Here is a 22,536-nt window from a genome sequence, read left to right as displayed (position 1 = left end):
AGCGCACTCTGTTCTCACCCCAGAGTGATCACGCTTACCTCTTAGTTCTGGTAATTTAGCCAAAACCTCAGTCATAACAGTAGCCATATCCTGTAATGTGATTTGTAATGGCCGCCCAGATGTACTCGGCGCTACAATATCACGCACCTCCCTCTGAGCGGGAGATGTAGGTACTGACACGTGAGGCGAGTTAGTCGGCATAACTCTCCCCTCGTTGTTTGGTGAAATTTGTTCAATTTGTACAGATTGACTTTTATTTAAAGTAGCATCAATACAGTTAGTACATAAATTTCTATTGGGCTCCACTTTGGCATTGCAACAAATGACACAGGTATCATCCTCTGAATCAGACATGTTTAACACACTAGCAAATAAACTTGCAACTTGGAAATACAATTCAATTAGAATAATATTAAAACGTACTGTGCCTTTAAGAAGCACAGAAGATCTATGACAGTTGAAAATTAATAAATTGAAACAGTTATAGCCTCAATCCTTGTAAACAACACAACTTTAGCAAAGGTTTAATCCCATTAGCAAAGATAACAAAGTCTGAAAGCAGGAAACAAATTACAGAATAAACGTTTTTTTATCTCAGTCAAACTATAATTCTCACAGCTCTGCTGAGAGAAATTACCTCCCTCAAAATAAGTTTTGAAGACCCCTGAGCTCTGTAGAGATGAACCGGATCATGCAGGGAATACAATGAGTTGCTGACTGAAATATTTGATGCAGTAAAAGCGCCAAAAAAACGGCCCCTCCCCCTCACACACAGCAGTGAGGGAGAACAGAAACTGTCAGAAAAACAGATTAAGCAACTGCCAAGTGGAAAAATAGTGCCCAAACATTTATTCACTCAGTACCTCAGTAAATGAAAACGATTTTACATTCCAGCAAAAACGTTAAACATAATCTCTAGTTATTAAACAGCTTTATGTATTTCTTACAGTGTAATTCTAGTGAAGTACCATTCCCCAGAATACTGAAGTGTAAAGTATACATACATGACATTATATCGGTATGGCAGGATTTTCTCATCAATTCCATTGTCAGAAAATAAAAACTGCTACATACCTCTATGCAGATTCATCTGCCCGCTGTCCCCTGATCTGAAGTTTACCTCTCCTCAGATGGCCGAGAAACAGCAATATGATCTTAACTACTCCGGCTAAAATCATAACAAAAACTCTGGTAGATTCTTCTTCAAACTCTGCCAGAGAGATAATAACACACTCCGGTGCTATTTTAAAATAACAAACTTTTGATTGAAGATATAAAACTAAGTATAATCACCATAGTCCTCTCACACATCCTATCTAGTCGTTGGGTGCAAGAGAATGACTGGGAGTGACGTAGAGGGGAGGAGCTATATGCAGCTCTGCTGGGTGAATCCTCTTGCACTTCCTGTTGGGGAGGAGTAATATCCCAGAAGTAATGATGACCCGTGGACTGATCACACTTAACAGAAGAAATACAATTCAATTAGAATAATATTAAAACGTACTGTGCCTTTAAGAAGCACAGAAGATCTATGACAGTTGAAAATTAATAAATTGAAAACAGTTATAGCCTCAATCCTTGTAAACAACACAACTTTAGCAAAGGTTTAATCCCATTAGCAAAGATAACAAATTCTGAAAGCAGGAAACAAATAAACGATTTTTTATCTCAGTCAAACTATAATTCTCACAGCTCTGCTGAGAGAAATTACCTCCCTCAAAATAAGTTTTGAAGACCCCTGAGCTCTGTAGAGATGAACCGGATCATGCAGGGAATACAATGAGTTGCTGACTGAAATATTTGATGCGTAGTAAAAGCGCCAAAAAACGGCCCCTCTCCCTCACACACAGCAGTGAGGGAGAACAGAAACTGTCAGAAAACAGATTAAGCAACTGCCAAGTGGAAAAATAGTGCCCAAACATTTATTCACTCAGTACCTCAGCAAATGAAAACGATTTTACATTCCAGCAAAAACGTTAAACATAATCTCTAGTTATTAAACAGCTTTATGTATTTCTTACAGTGTAATTCTAGTGAAGTACCATTCCCCAGAATACTGAAGTGTAAAGCATACATACATGACATTATATCGGTATGGCAGGATTTTCTCATCAATTCTATTGTCAGAAAATAAAAACTGCTACATACCTCTATGCAGATTCATCTGCCCGCTGTCCCCTGATCTGAAGTTTACCTCTCCTCAGATGGCCGAGAAACAGCAATATGATCTTAACTACTCCGGCTAAAATCATAACAAAAACTCTGGTAGATTCTTCTTCAAACTCTGCCAGAGAGATAATAACACACTCCGGTGCTATTTTAAAATAACAAACTTTTGATTGAAGATATAAAACTAAGTATAATCACCATAGTCCTCTCACACATCCTATCTAGTCGTTGGGTGCAAGAGAATGACTGGGAGTGACGTAGAGGGGAGGAGCTATATGCAGCTCTGCTGGGTGAATCCTCTTGCACTTCCTGTTGGGGAGGAGTAATATCCCAGAAGTAATGATGACCCGTGGACTGATCACACTTAACAGAAGAAAGATGGATATATATTTTCCCAGATATTGATATGGATAAAATTACAGCTAGTTTTAATGCTCTTAATCAGTGTATAATCTCAACGTCTTGGAGGGAATCCCATTTCAAATTGTTTAATAATTGATATATCTCTCCTTATAAAATGCATAAAATGTTCCCAACCCTGGCCTCAGAATGTCCACGATGCAGATTATTGTCAGCAGATTTGTGCCCCATTATATGGTATTGTCCTTAGATTTTTCAATTCTAGCAAAAAGTTGGATTCTGGTTGTCTAACTTATTCAATGTGACAGTTAGATTTACTTTAGAATTTATCTTTTTTTTATATACTCAACACTTGAGCCCAACTTTATATGCTAATATTATCAATACTATTATTCTAACTATACGCCATCTGATATTTAAGAACTGGAAATCTCGTAAGGTCCCTCCCTTAAGGAAATTCAAGGCCAGATTGTTTTTGAATCTTATCATCTCCAGACAGCTTCGGAAAAAAAAATAAAGACATTTTTAAATTGCTGGGTAACAATAATTAAGGCTTATCAGTACGTTATCCAAAAACAAATCTTGTCACCATTCCTGAGTACAGATTCCTTCGCAGAGTTAGTTTTATTAAATCATTTTCCACCAGAATGGATTTCTCTATATCGAGATATATAGGTTGTGCGTGGGGGGGGGGGGGCGCTTTCCCATTTTCTTTCCATTTTTTTTTTCTCTCTCTCTTTTCTCTTTCCTTCTTTTCGTTTTTGGTTTTGTGCTATTTTGATTATTGTATTTAAAATTAAAACACCCCAACAGTATATCCAGGTTAAAGTTGTAAAATGACATATGCATATATATGTACATATAGTCTGGGGTCTTTTCTTTTCTTCTTTTCCATATGAGATTTAAATCAGGACTTGTTTTGACATGCTTTTTTTTTTTTTGCCTAAGAAGGATAAGATTGACATATGCTGTTTTTTTGTATCATTATGAACATGTTCTTGATTTGATTTATGTAAGACACCCTGCGAGGTGCAATGAAAATCTGAATCTGTGATTTGTTTATATTGTTGGATTATAAATAAAATATATATTAAAAAAAAAAAAAAACGAAAGACCAAAGAGTAAACCATATTGGAAGTATACACTGGGATAACTCTAGGAAAGGTGGGGGACATTACTATTAGGTATATGACTTATAAGCTGCTGTATAACCATGATGAGCTGATAAAGGTTACTCTGTGCCCTATGAAGTTGGCTGGAATGATAGCGCAATTATATTTGCAATATTTAAACAACTAATAAAATTGTAAAAATACATCTACATATGAAGCTAAGGCTAATCCTCTGCTTTAAATACATCATTATGTCTAGCATGTATTTACTGTTTAACATCTCTTTAAAAAGCTTTTAGAATGTTTATTACTGATTTGCAAATCTCTGCATATTGCTCGAGTCTAACAAACTACTTGAAAAACGTGTTGAATATATTAATCTTATCTCTGCTGATTGTAGCTAAAAGGGGCTAGTTATACATTAGTTAAGGCACTGCTCTAAACAATCACTGTGCAGTATGTAGCAGATTTAGGTAATAGAATTTTACTTTCAGTCTCGGGTGTATTTCTGTTACCATTGCTTTCCTGTCATAAACTTCATATATCAAACAACCTTAAATAAAAAAAAACACAAAAACTGTAACTTACAAAATTCACAACATCTGCTACAAAGAACCTACCAAATACAAAAGAACCTGGCTTGAAATGTAATATGACCAGTCCCATTTATCTCCAAAAGTCTCCCAATACACAGTTCTAGGAGTAAAATGTCTGCAACTAGCTCACCAAGAGAATACAGAGGTTATAAATTCCAGCCAATAGGAGAGCATTTTCACATGCAAGAAGTCTCACCCTTCTAGCTCATATGGCTGTGCGCTGATGTGCGCAAAGCTCACCGCCGCCGATTCCCCTGCAATCTGCCTTGAGACCTGTTGTTTAGCCGTTGCCATTGAGCATTTCCTGTAACCAGGAAATGTGTACATTGCTGGGACCATGTGTTCCATTGAATATATAACTATCAGTGTGTAACATTACTATTATTCAAAGGGACAGTCACCTCTTCCAATGATCCATTTTACCTACTGGAGTGTATTACATTGTTTACAAATATCTCCTTTTACGTCATTCTGGCATTTGAAATAGCAGATGTTTTATGTGGTATCCCTACCTATACTGAAAGTTTCCATACTTAAGTATAGGTTAAAGAAAAGAAGTAAGAAGTTACACTACCAGTAGGAGGTAGAAGAGATAAGCAAAATAATGTTCATTTTCAATTCTTGCCTCTAAATATTGGGTTTTGTTGTTATACTTTGCAGCTGGTATAACAAGTCATTGGAAACAATTTTACAGTACACCGTCCCTTTAAGGACGTTTTATTTAAAACCATTTTTTCTCATTTTTATTTATCATTATTTATTTCATGGCACCCCTTGCAAAGCAATTACATCTTGCACTGACTTAATCACATTACACACATTTGTATAATCTGTAAAAATAGGGATGTTGCTATTTAATCCTTCATCCAAGTGATTAATAAAAATAAAAAAAAGAACAGGACCCCGTACTGATCCTGGAGGGAATCCACTAATTACATATAACCTTATAAAAATGGCATACAAAGTTCTGATTATTATTGTAAAGAGTTAAGAGTTTCATAAAATAAATCATTCATGACACAAAGTACATTCTCATATATGTTGCTTTTAAAACATTTGGAGAGTGGTGGGAATCAGAAATTTGAGCAACAGGTTCTGTAACTTCTCTATATTACAAAAAGTTAGGAAATTTGCGCTGTGATATTAGAACCTTTACACTTTCAGCCGCACTGGTTTATCTCTTTAAAAACAGTGGTCTATATCAAATGACATGCCTCGATTAAACACCTTTCAATACACAAGGTTTAAAAAAGCAAACAAGCCATTTATTGTTTATCACAGAAACAATAACACATTTTCTAAATACTACTACAAATCCCTAAGAACTTATGTTTCGGAGTAGGGAATATAAGAGAGAGTCTCTTTTGAAAATATTTATTCAAATCGATATATCTAAAATCCAGACCTTAACCTATTTACATATCACCACCAAAATAATACAGAGAAAAGATGAAGTGCAACAATAAAAATCTAAATCTTATTAATACAGCAAATTATATTTTGACCTTTAATAAATTATAATGGCACTTATTGCAGATAACGATTTCTTTAACCTTTTATGCCACATAGGTTATTCAGAGCCACTATTTTGGAGTAGTAGAAATTCCAAATCTAAGTATGACTAATAATCAGTGTACCACACTCATGTCCAGCTAGTACCAATATAGCAATCTGGAAATGTTAAAGGGACACTGAACCCAAATGTTTTCTTTTGTGATTCAGATAGAGCAAGCAATTTTAAGCAACTTTCTAATTTACTCTTATTATCAATTTTTCTTCATTATCTTGCTATCGTTATTTGAAAAGTAAGAATGTAAGTTTAGATGCCGGCCCATTTTTGGTGAACAACCTGGGTTGTTCTTGCGGATTGGTGGATAAATTCCCCCACTAATAAAGAAGTGCTGTCCAGGGTCTGAAACAAAAATTGTCTGCCTCCTTAGCTTTGATGTCTTCTTTTTCAAATAAAGATAGCAAGAGACCTTAGAAAATTTGATAATAGGAGTAAATTAGAAAGTTGCTAAAAATTGCATGCTCTATCTGAATTACGAAAGAAAAAAATTGGGTTCAGTGTCCCTTTAAATATTCACCTGACCTGTGTTTCCCATAAGAAACTTTCCTTCTTGCATAGAAACTGCAAATTTCCAGCTATCAAACAACTCAGCGGCACCCAGCTCTTTGCTGGTTATGGTGCTGTTTGCGAACCAGCTTGTGTGGTGCTGTCTGCGATCCACCTTGTGTGGTGCTTTTTGGGAACCAGCTTGTGTGGTGCTGTTTGCGATCCAGCTTGTGTGGTGCCGTTTGCGATCCAGCTTGTGTGGTGCCGTTTGCGATCCAACTTGTGTGGTGCTGTTTGCGATCCAGCTTGTGTGGTGCTGTTTGCGATCCAGCTTGTGTGGTGCTGTTTGCGATCCAGCTTGTGTGGTGCTGTTTGCGATCCAGCTTGTGTGGTGCTGTTTGTGAACCAGCTTGTGTGGTGCTGTTTGTGAACCAGCTTGTGTGGTGCTGTTTGGGAACAAGGTATATAACCCTGGGAAAGAAAAGCCAGCTGCTTCTGAGTATGGGCCCAATAGAATTAAAACCAATTTTTTTTTTTTAAATTCATGGGGCAACGCGGGACAGATGGCTAGCAACCCGGGACAGACCCCTAAAATCAGGACTGTCCCGCGAAAATCGGGACAGTTGGGAGGTACGAGATGTGTGTGCACATAAGCTCACTCCCTTAGCTGTCCCGGGACAGACATACTGATTTGCATCAGCAGTGCTGAGGTCATGAACTCTTTTACTGTGATCTCATGAGATTTCACTTAACTCTCATGAGATTTCATAGTAAACTTCCTTAAACTGAATAGGGAAATGACAGGAGTGTGCACGAGGCTCACTCCCTTGCCTGTTCAGGGACAGGCATACTAATTTGCTGCTTAAAGTAATTTACAATGGGGTGTGAATACTTAGGATATTTTGAGGTAAAATATCTTTCGTTTTTACATAGAGATGCTCAGGTGATATTTTCTAGTCAGCTTTTGACAGCTATGCTGCATCACTTTCAAGTGTTTTAACATTTGGGCATAATGGCCCTTTAAGTCTTGGGTAACAAAAATACTTAGCAGTTCCATTTTAAGTGCCACCACAAAGGTCTCAGAACCCCCAAGATTATAGTGCCAGCCCATATTACTCTGAGGGGTAAATCCAGAGCATACTTTCAAAGCGTGAGGACTTGCATAGACACTGAGAGGGGTCCTAATTCTTATATCAGTACATGCATATTATAACAAATTCTATACTGCTTTACTTCAAACACAATCGGCTCCAGCAGGAAGGGGAAGAGGTTATTTTTCTTTTTTTTTTTTTGGGGGGGGGGGGGGAAGCTCTGAAGAGTTCAGGTAGTTTCTACCTTCAAGAAGGCACAATAACCCACTAGGTACATAAATATATGTTATCATGGGAGTGTGACAGAAATTAATTCAATATACCAAAAATAAATAAATAAAATATAATTTGGGGACAGCAGGTTTCAAACTACTTATAGGGTGACTTTCAGAATGTATTGATCTGTAATTTCCAGTAGTTTAGTTATGTTTACCACTGTATCTTTTTAATCTCACCAGCCTTTTACTATACTACAGTGCTTTAAAACAGATTGCACCCCTACCATGGATGAGGAACTCGTGTTTTTATTCTAAGTGTAGAATTTTGGAGTTCTTTGAATGAAAGTGTTAATGTATTATAATATTTGTGTTGCATGGCTTTCCATTTCAGAGCTGAAGGGAAAATCTAAGCATTAATAGAAACATTATTAAAGCGATGCCATTAAAGTGATAGAAGCATTTCTGCAACATACTTCCATTAGCAAAAATGCTTCTAGTTAAAATGACTACTCATTTTCATAGGCATATGCACATATGCTGTCAGAGACTGTGCAACAGTATTCAAGCTCGGAGCGGGTGGTGGTGTGTATTGTGCCTGTGAAGACTTCATTTGTGTCATATGATCAACTGGTGCACAGGCCCTCACAGCATATGTGCGCTTGCCACTGAAAAACAGTAATAGCTTTTGGTAGAAACATTTTTGCTAATGGAAGTATACTGCAAACATGCTTCTATATAAAATTGAAAAGCAAACTTAAATGTTGACCTTTCTATCCCTTTAAGCAGTACAAATTCAACCGTTAAGGGCACATAAAAGATAAATAATAAAATGCTCCAATGTGCTAGAGCATTTTATTATTGCACAATTATTGCACAGAGCTATTTGTTTAAAGGGACAGTCAAGTCCAAAAGAAACTTTCATGTTTCAAATAGGGCATGTAATTTTAAACAACTTTCCAATTTACTTTTATCACCAATTTTGCTTTGTTCTCTTGGTATTCTTAGTTGAAAGCTAAACCTAGGAGGTTCATATGCTAATTTCTTAGACCTTGAAGGCCGCCTCTAATCTAAATGCATTTTGATAGTTTTTCACCACTAGAGGGCATTAGTTCACGTGTTTCATATAGATAACATTGACAGACAGACTTGCATTTCTGCTTGGCTGAAATGCAAGTCTGTCAAAAGAACTGAAATAAGGGGGCAGTCTGCTAAGGCTTAGATACAAGGTAATTACAGAGGTAAAATGTGTATAATTATAACTGTGTTGGTTATGCAAAACTGGGGAATTGGTAATTAAGGGATTATCTATCTTTATAACAAAAATTCTAGTGTTGACTGTCCCTTTAAGCCCAGCTAAGGGGTTAAACATGTTGTTGAAGTCAGAAAAGGATTGCATGTCCAGGCTTTTGGAGGCATACAGTAGTAGTGCTCTAGCACTTTAATCCCTTTAACTGCTGGCTATAAATATTTAATACAATGAGGAACTGATTCTTCTAGATACCGTGTGTGTAGAATTGCTGGAAAACTATGCCAGCCATGTGTTATTGTTCATCTGCAGGAGAGTTGCACCAAAATCACTTCAATCTGTGCTTGTCGTTTTTATCATTTTCCTTACATTCTTTCTTTATAATTCATTGTTCCATCAGTTTGTACATATTGATACATTAAATAAAATCTATGCTGTGTAATGGAATATTGCCCTTTTTTTTAAAAGTACAAATATTTCTTTTATTAACCAATATTAATTTGTTTAACCACTGAATTTTCCTTATTTTTCCATTTGCTTTATTATTATTATTATTATTATTATTAGATAAACCACTAAAATCATAAACAGACATGCCAGGTTGCACCTTATCTACAAACCCTGTGGTTTTGCAAAATTTGTAATTTCGCAAATTCTACAGATTTCAGCTTCTCATTTATAAAAAAAAAGTTCAGTCTTTCCTTCCTGGCTGTTAATTGGATCGATTTCACAAGCTTATACTCAGTGTCCATAGCGGCCTGTACCAAGACTAATCACCAAGGCTCATCCTCACCACGGCTCCAGTTAGCAAGACAGGAAGGATGAGATCTGAGAGCAGACAGCACTGCAGGCCAGATAAGGGGCAGCAGCAGCAGCTACTGAAGACATCAGACAGTGGTCTCCACCCGCACAGTATCTTGCAAACACAAAACCTGCAGGAGTCTTGCTTAACAAGACATTAAATGATTACATGATTGAGTGAGATCACCAATCTTTGTAATATAACGCTATTTAAAAATAAGACATATTTGTCTTTAATGGGAAAAACCAATAGTAAGTATACCCTTATGTAATATATTACAAATGTTTATTAAAAATCCAGCAGTGATTCCACCACTAATGCTATGATCAGTTTTAACAACAATATAAAAAAGAAAAGTTAGGAAGTGGTTAGAAAGGTAAATGCTGAGGAATTAAAATATAATAAATATAGTGGCAAATTCAGAAAGTATGGATGTTACGTGTATACATATGTGACATTCAGTATTCCTTTCAGTAAAAAAAAAAGAAGAAGAAGAAAGAATTAGTAAACTATAAAAATGAAATGTCAACATTATCTAGCCAATAAAATATCCATGGATTTAAGTTATTTTAGAAGTAAAACCACAATACAGACTAGAGCCACAGAAAATGAGCTATGCATGTTCCGTATATATAGGATTCATTAGATGAGCTAACTGTGGTTAAAGGGACATTATACACTAGATTTTTCTTTGCATAAATGTTTTGTAGATGATCCATTTATACAGCCCATCTGGTAGTGTTTTTGTAACAATGTATAGTTTTGTGTATTTTAAGCAACATTGTGCTGATTTTCAGACTTCTAACCAAGCCCCAAAGTTTTAGATGTATACGGATGTATACAGACTTCACATTGCTTCTGTTTGTATAATGGGTCTGTTCATATGCAGGGGAGGGGGGAGGTTTTGCTCTCAGCCCCATTCAGTGGGTTTCCCAGACTTATCTCATTAACAGTGCTAAATTGGGAGCATCTAAGCAAGTTTTTAAAAAGTTTTATACTGGATTATTAAATCACTAGCTGTGCATATTATGCTTTATATTAGTGTCTATTACATGCAGTTAAATGAAAATTGAGGCATACTGCCCCTTTAAGGACGTTAATAAAAACAAGATTTACAATAGCATCTTCAATATACACAGCTCTGTTGCCCCCAGCACATCTCCTGAGCTGTGTAACCAAGCACCAATCATCTGCGTCATCATCATAAAGGTACATGAACAAAAAGTTACCTCAGGTCTCATGTAGATTACTGTTCCCCAAAATGTGCAGCGCTGACTGGGACTAACAACCTAGAATCAAATAACACAAATATCACAATATTGAAAGAAAGCATAGAACATGAATTTAAAAAAGGGTCACTATAGTTAAAATATATGCTCTCATTTCTTAGGGCATGCAACTTTATCACTATTAACCTGAAAACAGGACACTGCTCAGTTTTGTAATGTGTAAATATTTATAGGAATTGTAACACAAAACAGATTTTTTTCCATTGATAAGCTGTAAAAGATTATGTATAAAAACACTGCCGCCCTTTCTGGCAGCCACAGAGTTAATGGAGATTCTTAGTCAGAGATAAACCCATTCCCTGCTGAAACTTTTATACACTCCTGTGCTTTTCTCCCAGCAAAACGAGTCCTTTTAGCAAATAAACTGTTTGCAGAAATAACCAAATATTTTAGCACCAGTTCACCTTCCCTAAACAACTTGAGATTCTATATCTATGTTATTAAATACAAATTAATATGTTTTATCATTTTACGCCCACTTGAAAATCATGCAGAAAATGAATACAAAGATAAAGGAATAAAGTATCAGCAAAACTACACAAAATTATTTCAGACGAAAGACAAAGTTATAGAAAGGTCAAAATTGAAATGTGCACGTATGAATTTCAAATTTAAATAGAACATTATTTGCAATACACTTCCATTAGCAAAACGTGTTTCTAGTAAACGTTGTAACTGTTTTTCAGCGGCATACGCACATATACTGTGAGGGGCTGTGCTCCAAAATTCAAGCTGGGGGTGCTGTGAATTTGTGTCATACAAGCCAATGCTGATTCTCCTGGAAGGGTGTACTGTTTGAATACAGATGCATGGGCCCTCACAGCATACGTTTGTATGCCAGAGAAAAAAAATGCACCCATGCACATTTCAATTTTCACTTTCCATCCCTTTAACTTTTCCTGACATTGTATGTGTGCTCCTACCCCTGTCAAACCCAAGTAATTAATTCAAATATTTTTGGGCCCCCCAAAATTAACTCCAGCAGTAAGCAATATAAATAATATACATGCTGCTCTGCATAATAATTCTGAGGATAGCTAGGATGGACCTGAACCTACACTAATAAAAGGATTCCCTGCATTAGTATTGTGCACATTCTGCACACAGGTATGTATGTACTGGCTGCTATGTGCACTTGGACCCTGGTGCTGCTGCATCAATGGTAGTTCCGCCCCTGACTATGACAATCACTTGACAACTGTGAAACTCTGGTAGGAAAGCCCTCTCACATACATCAGGTGTCTTATTATACAATTATATTGTGATGAGCTGATAAGCCTTCCTTAGATTCACTAACACTGAGCTGATAAGCCTTCCTTAGATTCACTAACACCAACCATAGAACCATTGCTGTGAAATATAACAATCACCTGTCAGCTAGGCACAGGATCACTCATTTGAAAGAAGAAGATTGCTTCTATCAAATATGTGGGTCATCCTCATATCCCTTAATATATTGTGGAGCAACTACACTCCAATGATCTTGCTATACACATGAATATTTTGCTACAATTGACTGAAATATTAGTACAGCATAACTGAAAAATGAATTTTACAACTGCTGTTTATTGAAATGTATAAAATGTATATTGTTCTTAAAAGAACAGCAAACTCAAAACCTTTCTATCATGTTTATGAATGAGAAGCAAATAAAAATGCTACAATAGTTTTATAATTCTTTCATAAAAAGAGGTTGAAGTGATATTAGTCATTTTTTTTCTTTAAAATCCATCTAAAATATGGTATTTTAAGATTACTACAAATTTGTTAACTTAGCATTCTTGCACTGCACTCCTGCAAACACTGCTGCCATAGAATGCAAAAGTCATCAGCCTACCTAGGTTTACTTTTCAACAAAGAATACCAACTGAACAAAGCAAAATGTATCAAAGCAAAGTGGGGTGTTTATTTAACTGTATGCTCTATCTAAACAATGGAAAATTAATTTTGACTTTACTGTCCCTTTAAAGGAACTCAAACTATCTATCATGTATATGAAAAGCACCAGTTAAAACCTCTCACTGGCCAGAGACCCACACAAAAAAACAAAACAAAATTAATTTCTTTCATGATTGTGATAATTCACGAGATGGACAAAAAAAGATGAAACCACAATTTCCTGATTGATAGTATCTGTAGATACCACCTTAGGAAGAAAAAAATAGATAGAGCATAGAACAGCATTATCCTGATGAAAAGTCAGAACGGGGTTTTGCATGACAAATCTGAAAGCTTAAAGACTTTTATAGCCAAAGAAAAAGTCAGAAGAAAAAGAACCTTCCAGGATAAAATCTGAAGGTCTAAACCATGCATCGGCTCAAAAGGAACCATTTGAAGAACCCTCAAAACAAGAATAAGATTTCAAGGAGGATAAACTGGACCAATAACTGGTTTAATTCTTATCAGAACCTACACAACAGTCTAAAGATCAGGAATGTTAGCAATGAGATCTATCTCTGGCAGACCCCAACATCTGACAATTAGGTAAAAAACTTCCTGATTCCGAGACTAGTCTCCTGGGTGAAAAGACTGGCGACTGAAATAATCTGCCTCCCAATTGCTCATATCCAATCCTGCATTGATGGCGCTCTGCTCAACGGATGATGCGGGCCGCTTCCCTCATTGCTAAGGAACTGCAAGTTCCTCCCAGATGATTGACATAAGTCTGACTGGTATCTCAGAAAAGATTTGTGTCTGAGGTCGGGCAAACTTTGAAGAGCCCTGAAGATTACATGGAGTTCCTGGATATTTATTGGTAACCTTGCCTCCTAAGGAGGCCAAATTCTCTGTGCTCTGGCATTTGTGAAAATTATTATCCACACTGGACAAAGAAAGGAAGCTCCCTGAACAGGGTATGGTGGGTCTGTTACTAAGTCAAGGACTATCTTGTTCTGTGATCTAACAGAATCCTCTGTCTGCCATTACCCAGTATTTATAGCTCATTTTTATTTATTAATTAATAAAAAAAAAATTCCATAGTGTAGTGGCACCCCCTTCCCACCTCCATGCGATAGTAATGTAGGGCCCCATCTCCATCCATATTTGCTGTAGTGTAGCGTATCCCTCCCAGTAAAACATTTTCTGTAATGTAACAATCCCTCCCACTATGTGTCGCCTGCCTCCCTCCTTTCCTCCCAAACACCAGCATTTAATGTTTTTTTTAGGTATTATCCAGAAATATAAGCAAATATATAAAAATTGCTGTATTACTAAACTAAGTTCTAGTTATCTTGGCTCTCCTCATACTCATCAGTGAGATGAATACAAAGCAAAACAAGGTTTGGTGGGAAAATTAAAACAGGGAAACATAAAAAAATCGGTTATGCTAGCAGAATTTAAGATGGTCCTTTCCAATTTTGCTACCTCTGATTGACAAACATCCACTTTTCTGTGAAAAAGGAAAGTGTTAGACTTTTTTCAGACTGCAGTCTGGCATGGTTCATAAAGTGAACTGCCTCCATTGCCCATGGGCTTGGAATGGTCCCTGTAGGATAAGCCTCTATAATGAATGGATATTAATTAATGCTTTGAAAAACTGTGGGAGCAGAACTTACTGTTATTATTTAACTCCTGTCTTAGCTGAAACATCAGATACTTAATTTAAAGTGGTGGAGCTGTCATGGGCTCATGAAAATAACCGTCATGCAAAAACGGCAAAACATAATATGTCTGGTGTACAAGCATTATGATGGATCATGCAGTTTAAAAAAAAATAAAAAAAATCCCAAATTAGCAAGCTGTGGTACAGCAGACCTCCTTTGTGCTTGAAGGAAGGTCTTGATGACTGGAGTTAAAATATTTAATTGCTTTAATTTTGACCACTCAGCAATTAGACCTCCTTCTTCGTGCTTTTTGAAGGATTTATTTCAATAAAGGATATTTTTTTATATCCCCATATGTGGGGAGATGCGTGCAAGCTCAGTTTTTGTTTTGTTACTACCTATTCTTGTGATGAGGGTGTGAATTTCAGCACCTGCTCCAAGTGTTTATGCAGAAGAACATTGTGGGTTTTAGAAAAGGTGGCAGCAAGTGCTGTGGTTGGTTTCCATCATTAAGACTCGCCACGGTAAGCCTACTTCAACCTACCATGCCCTTAAACTCTGGACTGCACTTTTGATTTCCAGGTTTAAGAATGAAATAATAAAATCTAGAAGCTAAGGCTTGATGGCACAAAACTGCATTTGCAGCCTGAAAGAAAAAAACTAAATTTATGCTTACCTGATAAATTTCTTTCTTTCCGGACATGGAGAGTCCAGAACGTCATTCCAATTACTAGTGGGATATTCAATTCCTGGCTAGCAGGAGAAGGCAAAGAGCACCCCAGCAAAGATGTTAAGTGTAACTGTCTTACCCATAACCCCCAGTCATTCAGTCGAAAGAAATGGAAAAGGAAGAAACACAAGGGTGAAAAAGGTGCCTGAGGTTTACTCAAAAAAACTGCCGAATTATAATTAAAAGAGAGGCCGGGGTCATGGACTCTCTATGTCCGGAAATAAAGAAATTTATCAGGTAAGCATACATTTTGTTTTCTTTCCTATGACATGGAGAGTCCACAACGTCATTCCAATTACTAGTGGGAACCAATACCCAAGCTAGAGGACACGGAATGAACAGGGAGGGAGAAAAAAGGCAGGAGGACCTAAACAGACCTAAACCAGTGAGTATTAGCTAGGGTAAAATACACTCTATTAGCAACAATTAATGCAATGGACTTAAAAATGTCTTTTAAATACTATCTTTAAAAATGGTTCCCTTTAACTCTGTAATGCTAGGGTAAGCATAATGGTGACATAATATCCTATCAAAATGGCAAATTAGTACTGCCATCATTTCAATGATATTCTAAATGATGACTGGTATTGGTTAAAGCACTGTGGATGGTAAATCCCATAAAGGTCTCTGACAGTATATAGCTCTAGAGGAAGTGGGGGGTCCACTCTTGGTTTGCATACAGTTGTCATGCAAAACAATCATGATCCACGACAACCACTGCTTTCTTCCAGGTACAATGAATAGGAGCACTGTACTAAATAAGGCTTGCATTATTTACAGAGGAAATGTTCTTGCAGTGCAAGTATGAAATGCCAATGTAAATTTACCTGGAGAACATCTCTAAGACTGTGCACAACAGGTGGCAGGTAAAAGTCACAGGTATCCGCTTCTACTTGAATACACTCACTTCCCTCATCATGATATGCAGCAAGAAGGTAGCAGAAGCTAGGAGCTGGAAGATTTCTCTGCATCTGTGAGGAAAATATAGAAAACATATTTTTAAAAAAAATGTATATCCATATAAGCATAAGGGCTATGTTATTCATAAAAGACCATACTAATTACAGTCGCTCAATAAGTTACACAACATAATATGACAGCGTGTGGATGAGAATATGTTCTGGAAAGACAAGAAAACCATTATTTGATCAATGTCTTATAAATACAATGCCAAACTTCTCTACGGAAAAACAAATAATGATTTAGAAGGTTATGAATAGGACTTTTGGCAAAGAGGACACTAATAAAACATACTTTTCCCCCCTCTTGCCACACATTAAAGCCCTGGTAGGAGTGGCCTTGTGTTGTATTGTTTGAAATGGAGCTATGTATAGGGTTACCATATTGCCGCTTTAAAAAGGGACACATGAAAAATACATATATCAGGGCTGTTGAAATAAATGTTTTGTATAAGAACCCTGACATATGTATTTTTCATATGTGTCCCTTTTTAAAGCAGCAATATGGTAACCCTAGCGATGTATGAAGTAAGAAGTAAGGTAAGTGAAGATATACAGGTGCAAAGGACAGTCCCATAATCCTTTTATTCCCAAAAGATCTCTGTTGACCAAACACAACCGGTTATGTAGTTTTGTGGCTCTAGAGCTTTTCCAGAATGTGAAGAAGCTTAAAGGGACAGTATACACTCATTTTCATATAACTGCATCTAATAGATACTACTATAAAGAATAAGATGCACAGATACTGATATAAAAATCCAGTATAAAACTGTTTAAAAACTTACTTAGAAGCTCTCAGTTTAGCTCTGTTGAAAAGGTAGCTGGAAAGCCCACTGCAAGTGGGAAATTAGACACTCCACCCCTCCCCCTTCTTTTACATATGAAAAGACCCTTTACACAAATAGGAGCAAGCTGGAGTAGGTAGCTGACGGTATTCACATAAAACTTTGGGGCTTGGTTAGAAGTCTGAAAATCAGAGCAATGTTATTTAAAAATAAGCAAAACTATACATTTTTTTTTTTAAAACAAACAACTTTATGGGCTATATAAATCATCTACAAAACATATATGCAAAGAAAAAATTAGTGTATAATGTCCCTTTAAAGGGACAGTCTACTGCATGTACAGATTCTGCAACCACTAAAAAGAAAGGTCACACCTGGCAATTATTGGCACAACATAGATACGGAAATTTGTTTATAAAAGTCATCTTCCAGATTGGCTTATCTCCCAGTGGATGTGGTAGCAAATTTTACACAAGAAAGCACTGTAACCCCTTCAGCCCTAATCCATTTCATACACAATGTGATGAAGATATTTTTAGACTTGTTAAAGGGACAGTCTACTCCAAAATTTGCATTGTTTAAAAAGATAGATAATCCCTTTATTACTCATTCCCCAGTTTTGCATAACCAACACTGTTATTTTAATACACTTTTTACCTCTGTGATTACCTTGTATCTAAGCCTCCTTATCTCAGTTCTTTTGACAGAATGGACAATGTGTGCTGACTTATAAATAACTCCAGTGGAGTGAGCACAATGTTATCTATATACAGTGTATAACTAAAAAACAGTCAAAATGCACCGAGATAAGAGGCGGCCTTCAACAGATTATAAATCAGTTTAAACCTACCTAGGTTTAGCTTTCAACAAAGATATCAATGCAAATTTGATGATAAAAGTAAATTGGAAAGTTCTTTAAAATTGCATGCATGCCCTATCTAAATCATGAAAGTTTAACTTTGTCTTGACTTTCCCTTTAAAGGGACAGTCTAGTATAAATTAAACTTTCATTATTCAGATAGGACTTTTAATTTTAATCAACTTTCCAATTTACTTTTATCATCAAATTTGTTTTGTTCTCTTGGTATTCTTAGTTCAAACTAAACATAGGTAGGCTCATATGCTAATTTCTAAGCCTTTGAGAGCTGCCTCTTATCACATTCTTTTTAAATCTCTTTTCAACACAAAGAGACAGAAAGTACATGTGGGCCATATAGATAACACTGTGTTCAGGCACCGGGTGGTCATTTAATTTAGCACAAAACAATGCTAAATGTAAGACAATAGATAATAAACAGTCTCAGTCATGTGATCAGGGGGCTGGAAGAAGGTTCCTAGATACAAGGTAATCACAGAGGTAAAAAGTATATTAATATAACTGTGTTGGTTACGCAAAACTGGGGAATGGGTAATAAAGGGATTATCTATCTTTTAAAACAATAACAATTCTATGGTAGACTGTCCCTTTAAGAGCTGCTCTGAATCCAGGCCATCCATAACCACTGGCATTAATCTCTGCTCTCCACTCCTAAGTCAACTTACAGGTGGAGCTGGACCTCTTTTGCCTTTCTGTATCAGTAACTGTGGAATACAGCCAATTCACATGCATTACAAATATTACAAAGAAAGAACTAAAGGCTTGCATAGACAAGACAACAACATAGCACCATATTTGTATTTTGTAATAGTGTCACTAAAAATAAAAAATAAATATTGCCGGTACTCAGTAACTGGAAGTAGCGTGACCAGTTTTACTTGACTTCTTGGCATAGAAGTAGAAGCTAATTAAATGCAAGAGTGAAGATTACATGCAAAAGTCATTTATAAAGCAGGATTGTAATTTTCACATCAATAGAATTAAAATGAAGGTAGAGAGGATTTAGACTTATTTCTGCTGGAGCAGGACATAAGGGTAGTGTCACATTTCTGGACGGTTATTAGCATGGCAGGTGCTTTCACTAGCAATGTACAAGATACGAGCGTATTCTAAACATTTCTATAGCATATACTACAAATATCACTTTCATCATACTTTATCCAGTTATTATGTCTACACCTAAAGGGACAGTAAACTCAAAAATGTTTATTGTTTAAAAAGATAGATAGCCCCTTTATTACTCATTCCCCAGTTTTGCACAGCAAACATGGTTATATAAATATACTTTTAACTTCTGTGATTACCTTGTAGCTAAGCCTCTTTGATCACATGAAATTTTATTTATTATCTATTGACTTGCATTTTAGCTGTGTTGTGCAGAACCCACGGGCGTGAGCACAATGTTATCTATATGGCCCACATGAACTAGCAGTCTTCTGTGAAAAAAGCATGTGATTAAGAGGCTATCTATCGTAGCTTAGAAACAGGCAGAAATTTAAAGGTAAATGTTATTAAGTATATTAATATAACAATGTTGGTTGTGCAAAGCTGGGGAATGGGTAGTAAAGGCGTTATCTAACTTTTTAAACTATAATAATTTTACTGTTGACTGTCCCTTTAGGGCAGAATAGGGTTTTCTATCTTCTGCCATAGGGAAATGTAGGTATTCAAAAACATCAGAAAGGACATTAAATTGACAGTAAAACCTTGCAATTACCAGATGATTTTGAAGTCTTGCAATAAATAAACATACTAGGTGAGTATTAATGCGTCAACACCTTGTTTGCTGCAACTGTTTATGTCTCTTTAATTGTCCTTTAGAAGGCATTAGGCCATAATGTTATTAAAACCGTGATGTAGGGATCACAGCCACACGCCTCTTATTTAGTGCTACCATCATTTTGTAAATTTAGCTGCAATTTCAACACCTATGGATCTATTATATTATGTTTCCAGTCTGTTTATGTTAGGATTGTGCAAGTGAAAGTTGAGCAGCTCAGTATAGATATGTGTGTGTGTGTGTGTATGTATATAAATATAAATAAAAGTTCAGATAAAGCGCACACTCACTTTCATCTACAACTGCCAGGGTGAAAACGGTTCAAATATAGCAAAATAATGGATGCACTCTCTGGTCCTTTTTCAATCCTGTGATTATTAATGTGACGTTTCGGGGACACACTCCCCTTCCTCAGACAAACCAACACAGCAAACAAATGTGTTTAAATACCATAAGCCCCACCCCCAGTGAGTGAAAATTATGCCAAAATAGTTGCCATGGCGATCCCCATAGTGTATATACACAGTGTCTCTTTATAGTATCGGTGTTAAATAATTACTGTTTTTTAATTGCATTGGTTTAAAAAAATGTACATTCATGTGTATTTCAAAACCACATGATGGATTTGTTTTTTAAATACACATGAATGTATAATTCCTTTTTATATATATATATATATATATATATATATATATATATATATAAATAATGATTTTTAAATCAATGCAATTAAAAAACAGTAATAATTTAAACACAGATACACATTCATGTATATTTACATAGCACACACTCTAAAATGTGATAAGTGGTAGAATACATAATAAGAATTGAAATAGATGGTGAGACACGTACTTATCTCACACAGTGCAACAGACTGTGCGACTGATTAGCCTTAGTGATAAGTTAATTAGATTTAGATGTCCCCTGTATGAGTACATGAGAGCAGTGAGGAGGATTGATAAGATAAGGCTAATACACTTTACATTATACTCTGACTTTCAAGGAAACAAAATGCAGTCCTGAGCCCACCTATATAACTCTGTAAGGCCACAACAAATTAACATATATTATGACTGTGTTAAGTTAAGAACTGTACAAAGTAACAAAAATGTAGTCTTCCAATTTTAAACATAGATACCTTTTAAAAAATCATCTAAAATGTATATCACCATCTAAAGGTAAACATGATATGCTAAATACGCTGGTGCATGGTCCAGCATCCTTTGTGACTTATAGGTGCAATGTATCTCATATTATATCTAATCGATATAGATTATGTGTATCTGGTTTAGCAATGAAAAGAAAATCCTTAAAGGGACACTGAACCCAAATTTTGTCTTTCATGATTCAGATAGAGCATGACATTTTAGGCAACTTTCCAATTTACTCCTATTATCAAATTTTCTTCATTCTCTTGGTATCTTTATTTGAAATGCAAGAATGTAAGTTTAGATGCCGGCCCATTTTTGGTGAACAACTTGGGTTGTTATTGCTGATTGGTGGATAAATTCAGCCACCAATAAAAAGTGCTGCCCAGAGTACTGAACCAAAAAAAAAAAAACTTAGATGCCTTCTTTTTCAAATAAAGATAGCAAGAGAACGAAGTAAAATTGATAATAGGAGTATATTAGAAAGGTGCTTAAAATATCATTCTTTATCTGAATCACGAAAGAAAAAAATGGATTTAGTGTCCCTTTAATGAAGCAATATTTTTTTTTCTTTATTGTGTCTAAAAGAGGGCATGTTGTTGAGGTTTTTGTTTGTTTAATACATAAAGGAAGTTCCATTGTTGAAACAAACAAACATACGTCTGTGCTCATCAGTAAGATGCTGTCCCAATTGCACATTCATGTATTTATAGCTTTTAATTCACCTTTTCAATTAAAAATAAATATCTTAATGAATGTACACAGTTCTTATTCCTATATTACTATAAATGTTTGTCAGAAAGACCTGCAAGAAGTTGCATAGTAGCTACACAGGGATATATAATAGAGTCCTGATGATCTAAAGTTCTCCACTCCGGTGAGATTATCTAAGTAAGCTTGTCAGAACTTGCAAGATTTCTAAATTATTATTCAAAAGACAAATTTTAGCTAAAGTATATAGCCATGCATGGTTCTGGATCTGAAAATAGACACAATACTAAACAGCCCCAAAGATTTTATGTGATCTGTCTCCATGCTGGCAAGGTTTTGATCATCAGGGGCCATAGTGTTTAATCAATAAACACAGCTTCTTCTGTGTGGGATTTTGCGTCTCAGTAATTCTAATACAAGCAACTTTGAAGAAATCTTATCTAAAACTATGACTCTGTGATCATCAACAAAAACAACAAAAAGTAGCCTCCAGAATTATCTTTTCTGTCTGCAAGACCCACTGAGCAGTCTGGCCTGCACTACCATGTACCGTATTAACAAAGAAAACAAGTCCTTGTAGCTGTACACGAAATCTACAGATCCCTATCTGCTTTGATGGGTTTATACTTGTGTTATCTCAATGTCAGCTGATAACACATAAGGTACAGAATGATCCCTAACTCAGTTAAATATTGAAATGTATGAGGTAGCTGTGAATCAGCAGTCAAGAAAGTACATAGAGGAAACAACACACCAAATAGGGGACAAATTAACCATTTGTTGTTTAGACCAGGGTTGACCAGCATGCAGTCTCCATGATGTTTTGCTTCTTCCATCCACACACAAGATGTGAAGTTTGCACAAAGAGAATTTAAAGAGCATACAAGTCAAAACCATTTATGATTCAGACAGAATGTGCAATATTAAAATAAACTTTCATGATTCAGATACTGCATGTAATTTTAAACAACTTTCTAATTTACTTTTATCATCAATTTGGCTTTGTTCTCTTGGTATTCTTAGTTGAAAGCTAATGCTAGGTAGGCTAATATGCTAATTTCTTAG

At 35.9% G+C, this 22,536-nt stretch overlaps 1 protein-coding gene across 1 annotated transcript in view; it reads right to left on the bottom strand.

The window, feature by feature from the left end:
* The window catches only part of SPIDR (scaffold protein involved in DNA repair), a 1,635,101-nt gene that overhangs the window by 103,747 nt on the left and 1,508,818 nt on the right, over positions 1-22,536 (bottom strand). The window contains exons 13-14 of the mRNA XM_053715026.1: positions 16,039-16,182; positions 10,880-10,939 (exon numbers count right to left, since the gene is read on the bottom strand). Of these exons, the coding sequence (XP_053571001.1) occupies positions 10,880-10,939; positions 16,039-16,182 (204 nt within the window). The remainder of the gene's footprint in view (positions 1-10,879; positions 10,940-16,038; positions 16,183-22,536) is intronic.

This window comes from Bombina bombina, chromosome 5 (genome assembly GCF_027579735.1).
Source record: "Bombina bombina isolate aBomBom1 chromosome 5, aBomBom1.pri, whole genome shotgun sequence".
Taxonomy (NCBI): Eukaryota; Metazoa; Chordata; class Amphibia; order Anura; family Bombinatoridae; genus Bombina; species Bombina bombina.
The sequence above is the reverse complement of the archived record's forward strand: the minus strand, read 5'-3'. Positions and strand labels throughout refer to the sequence as shown.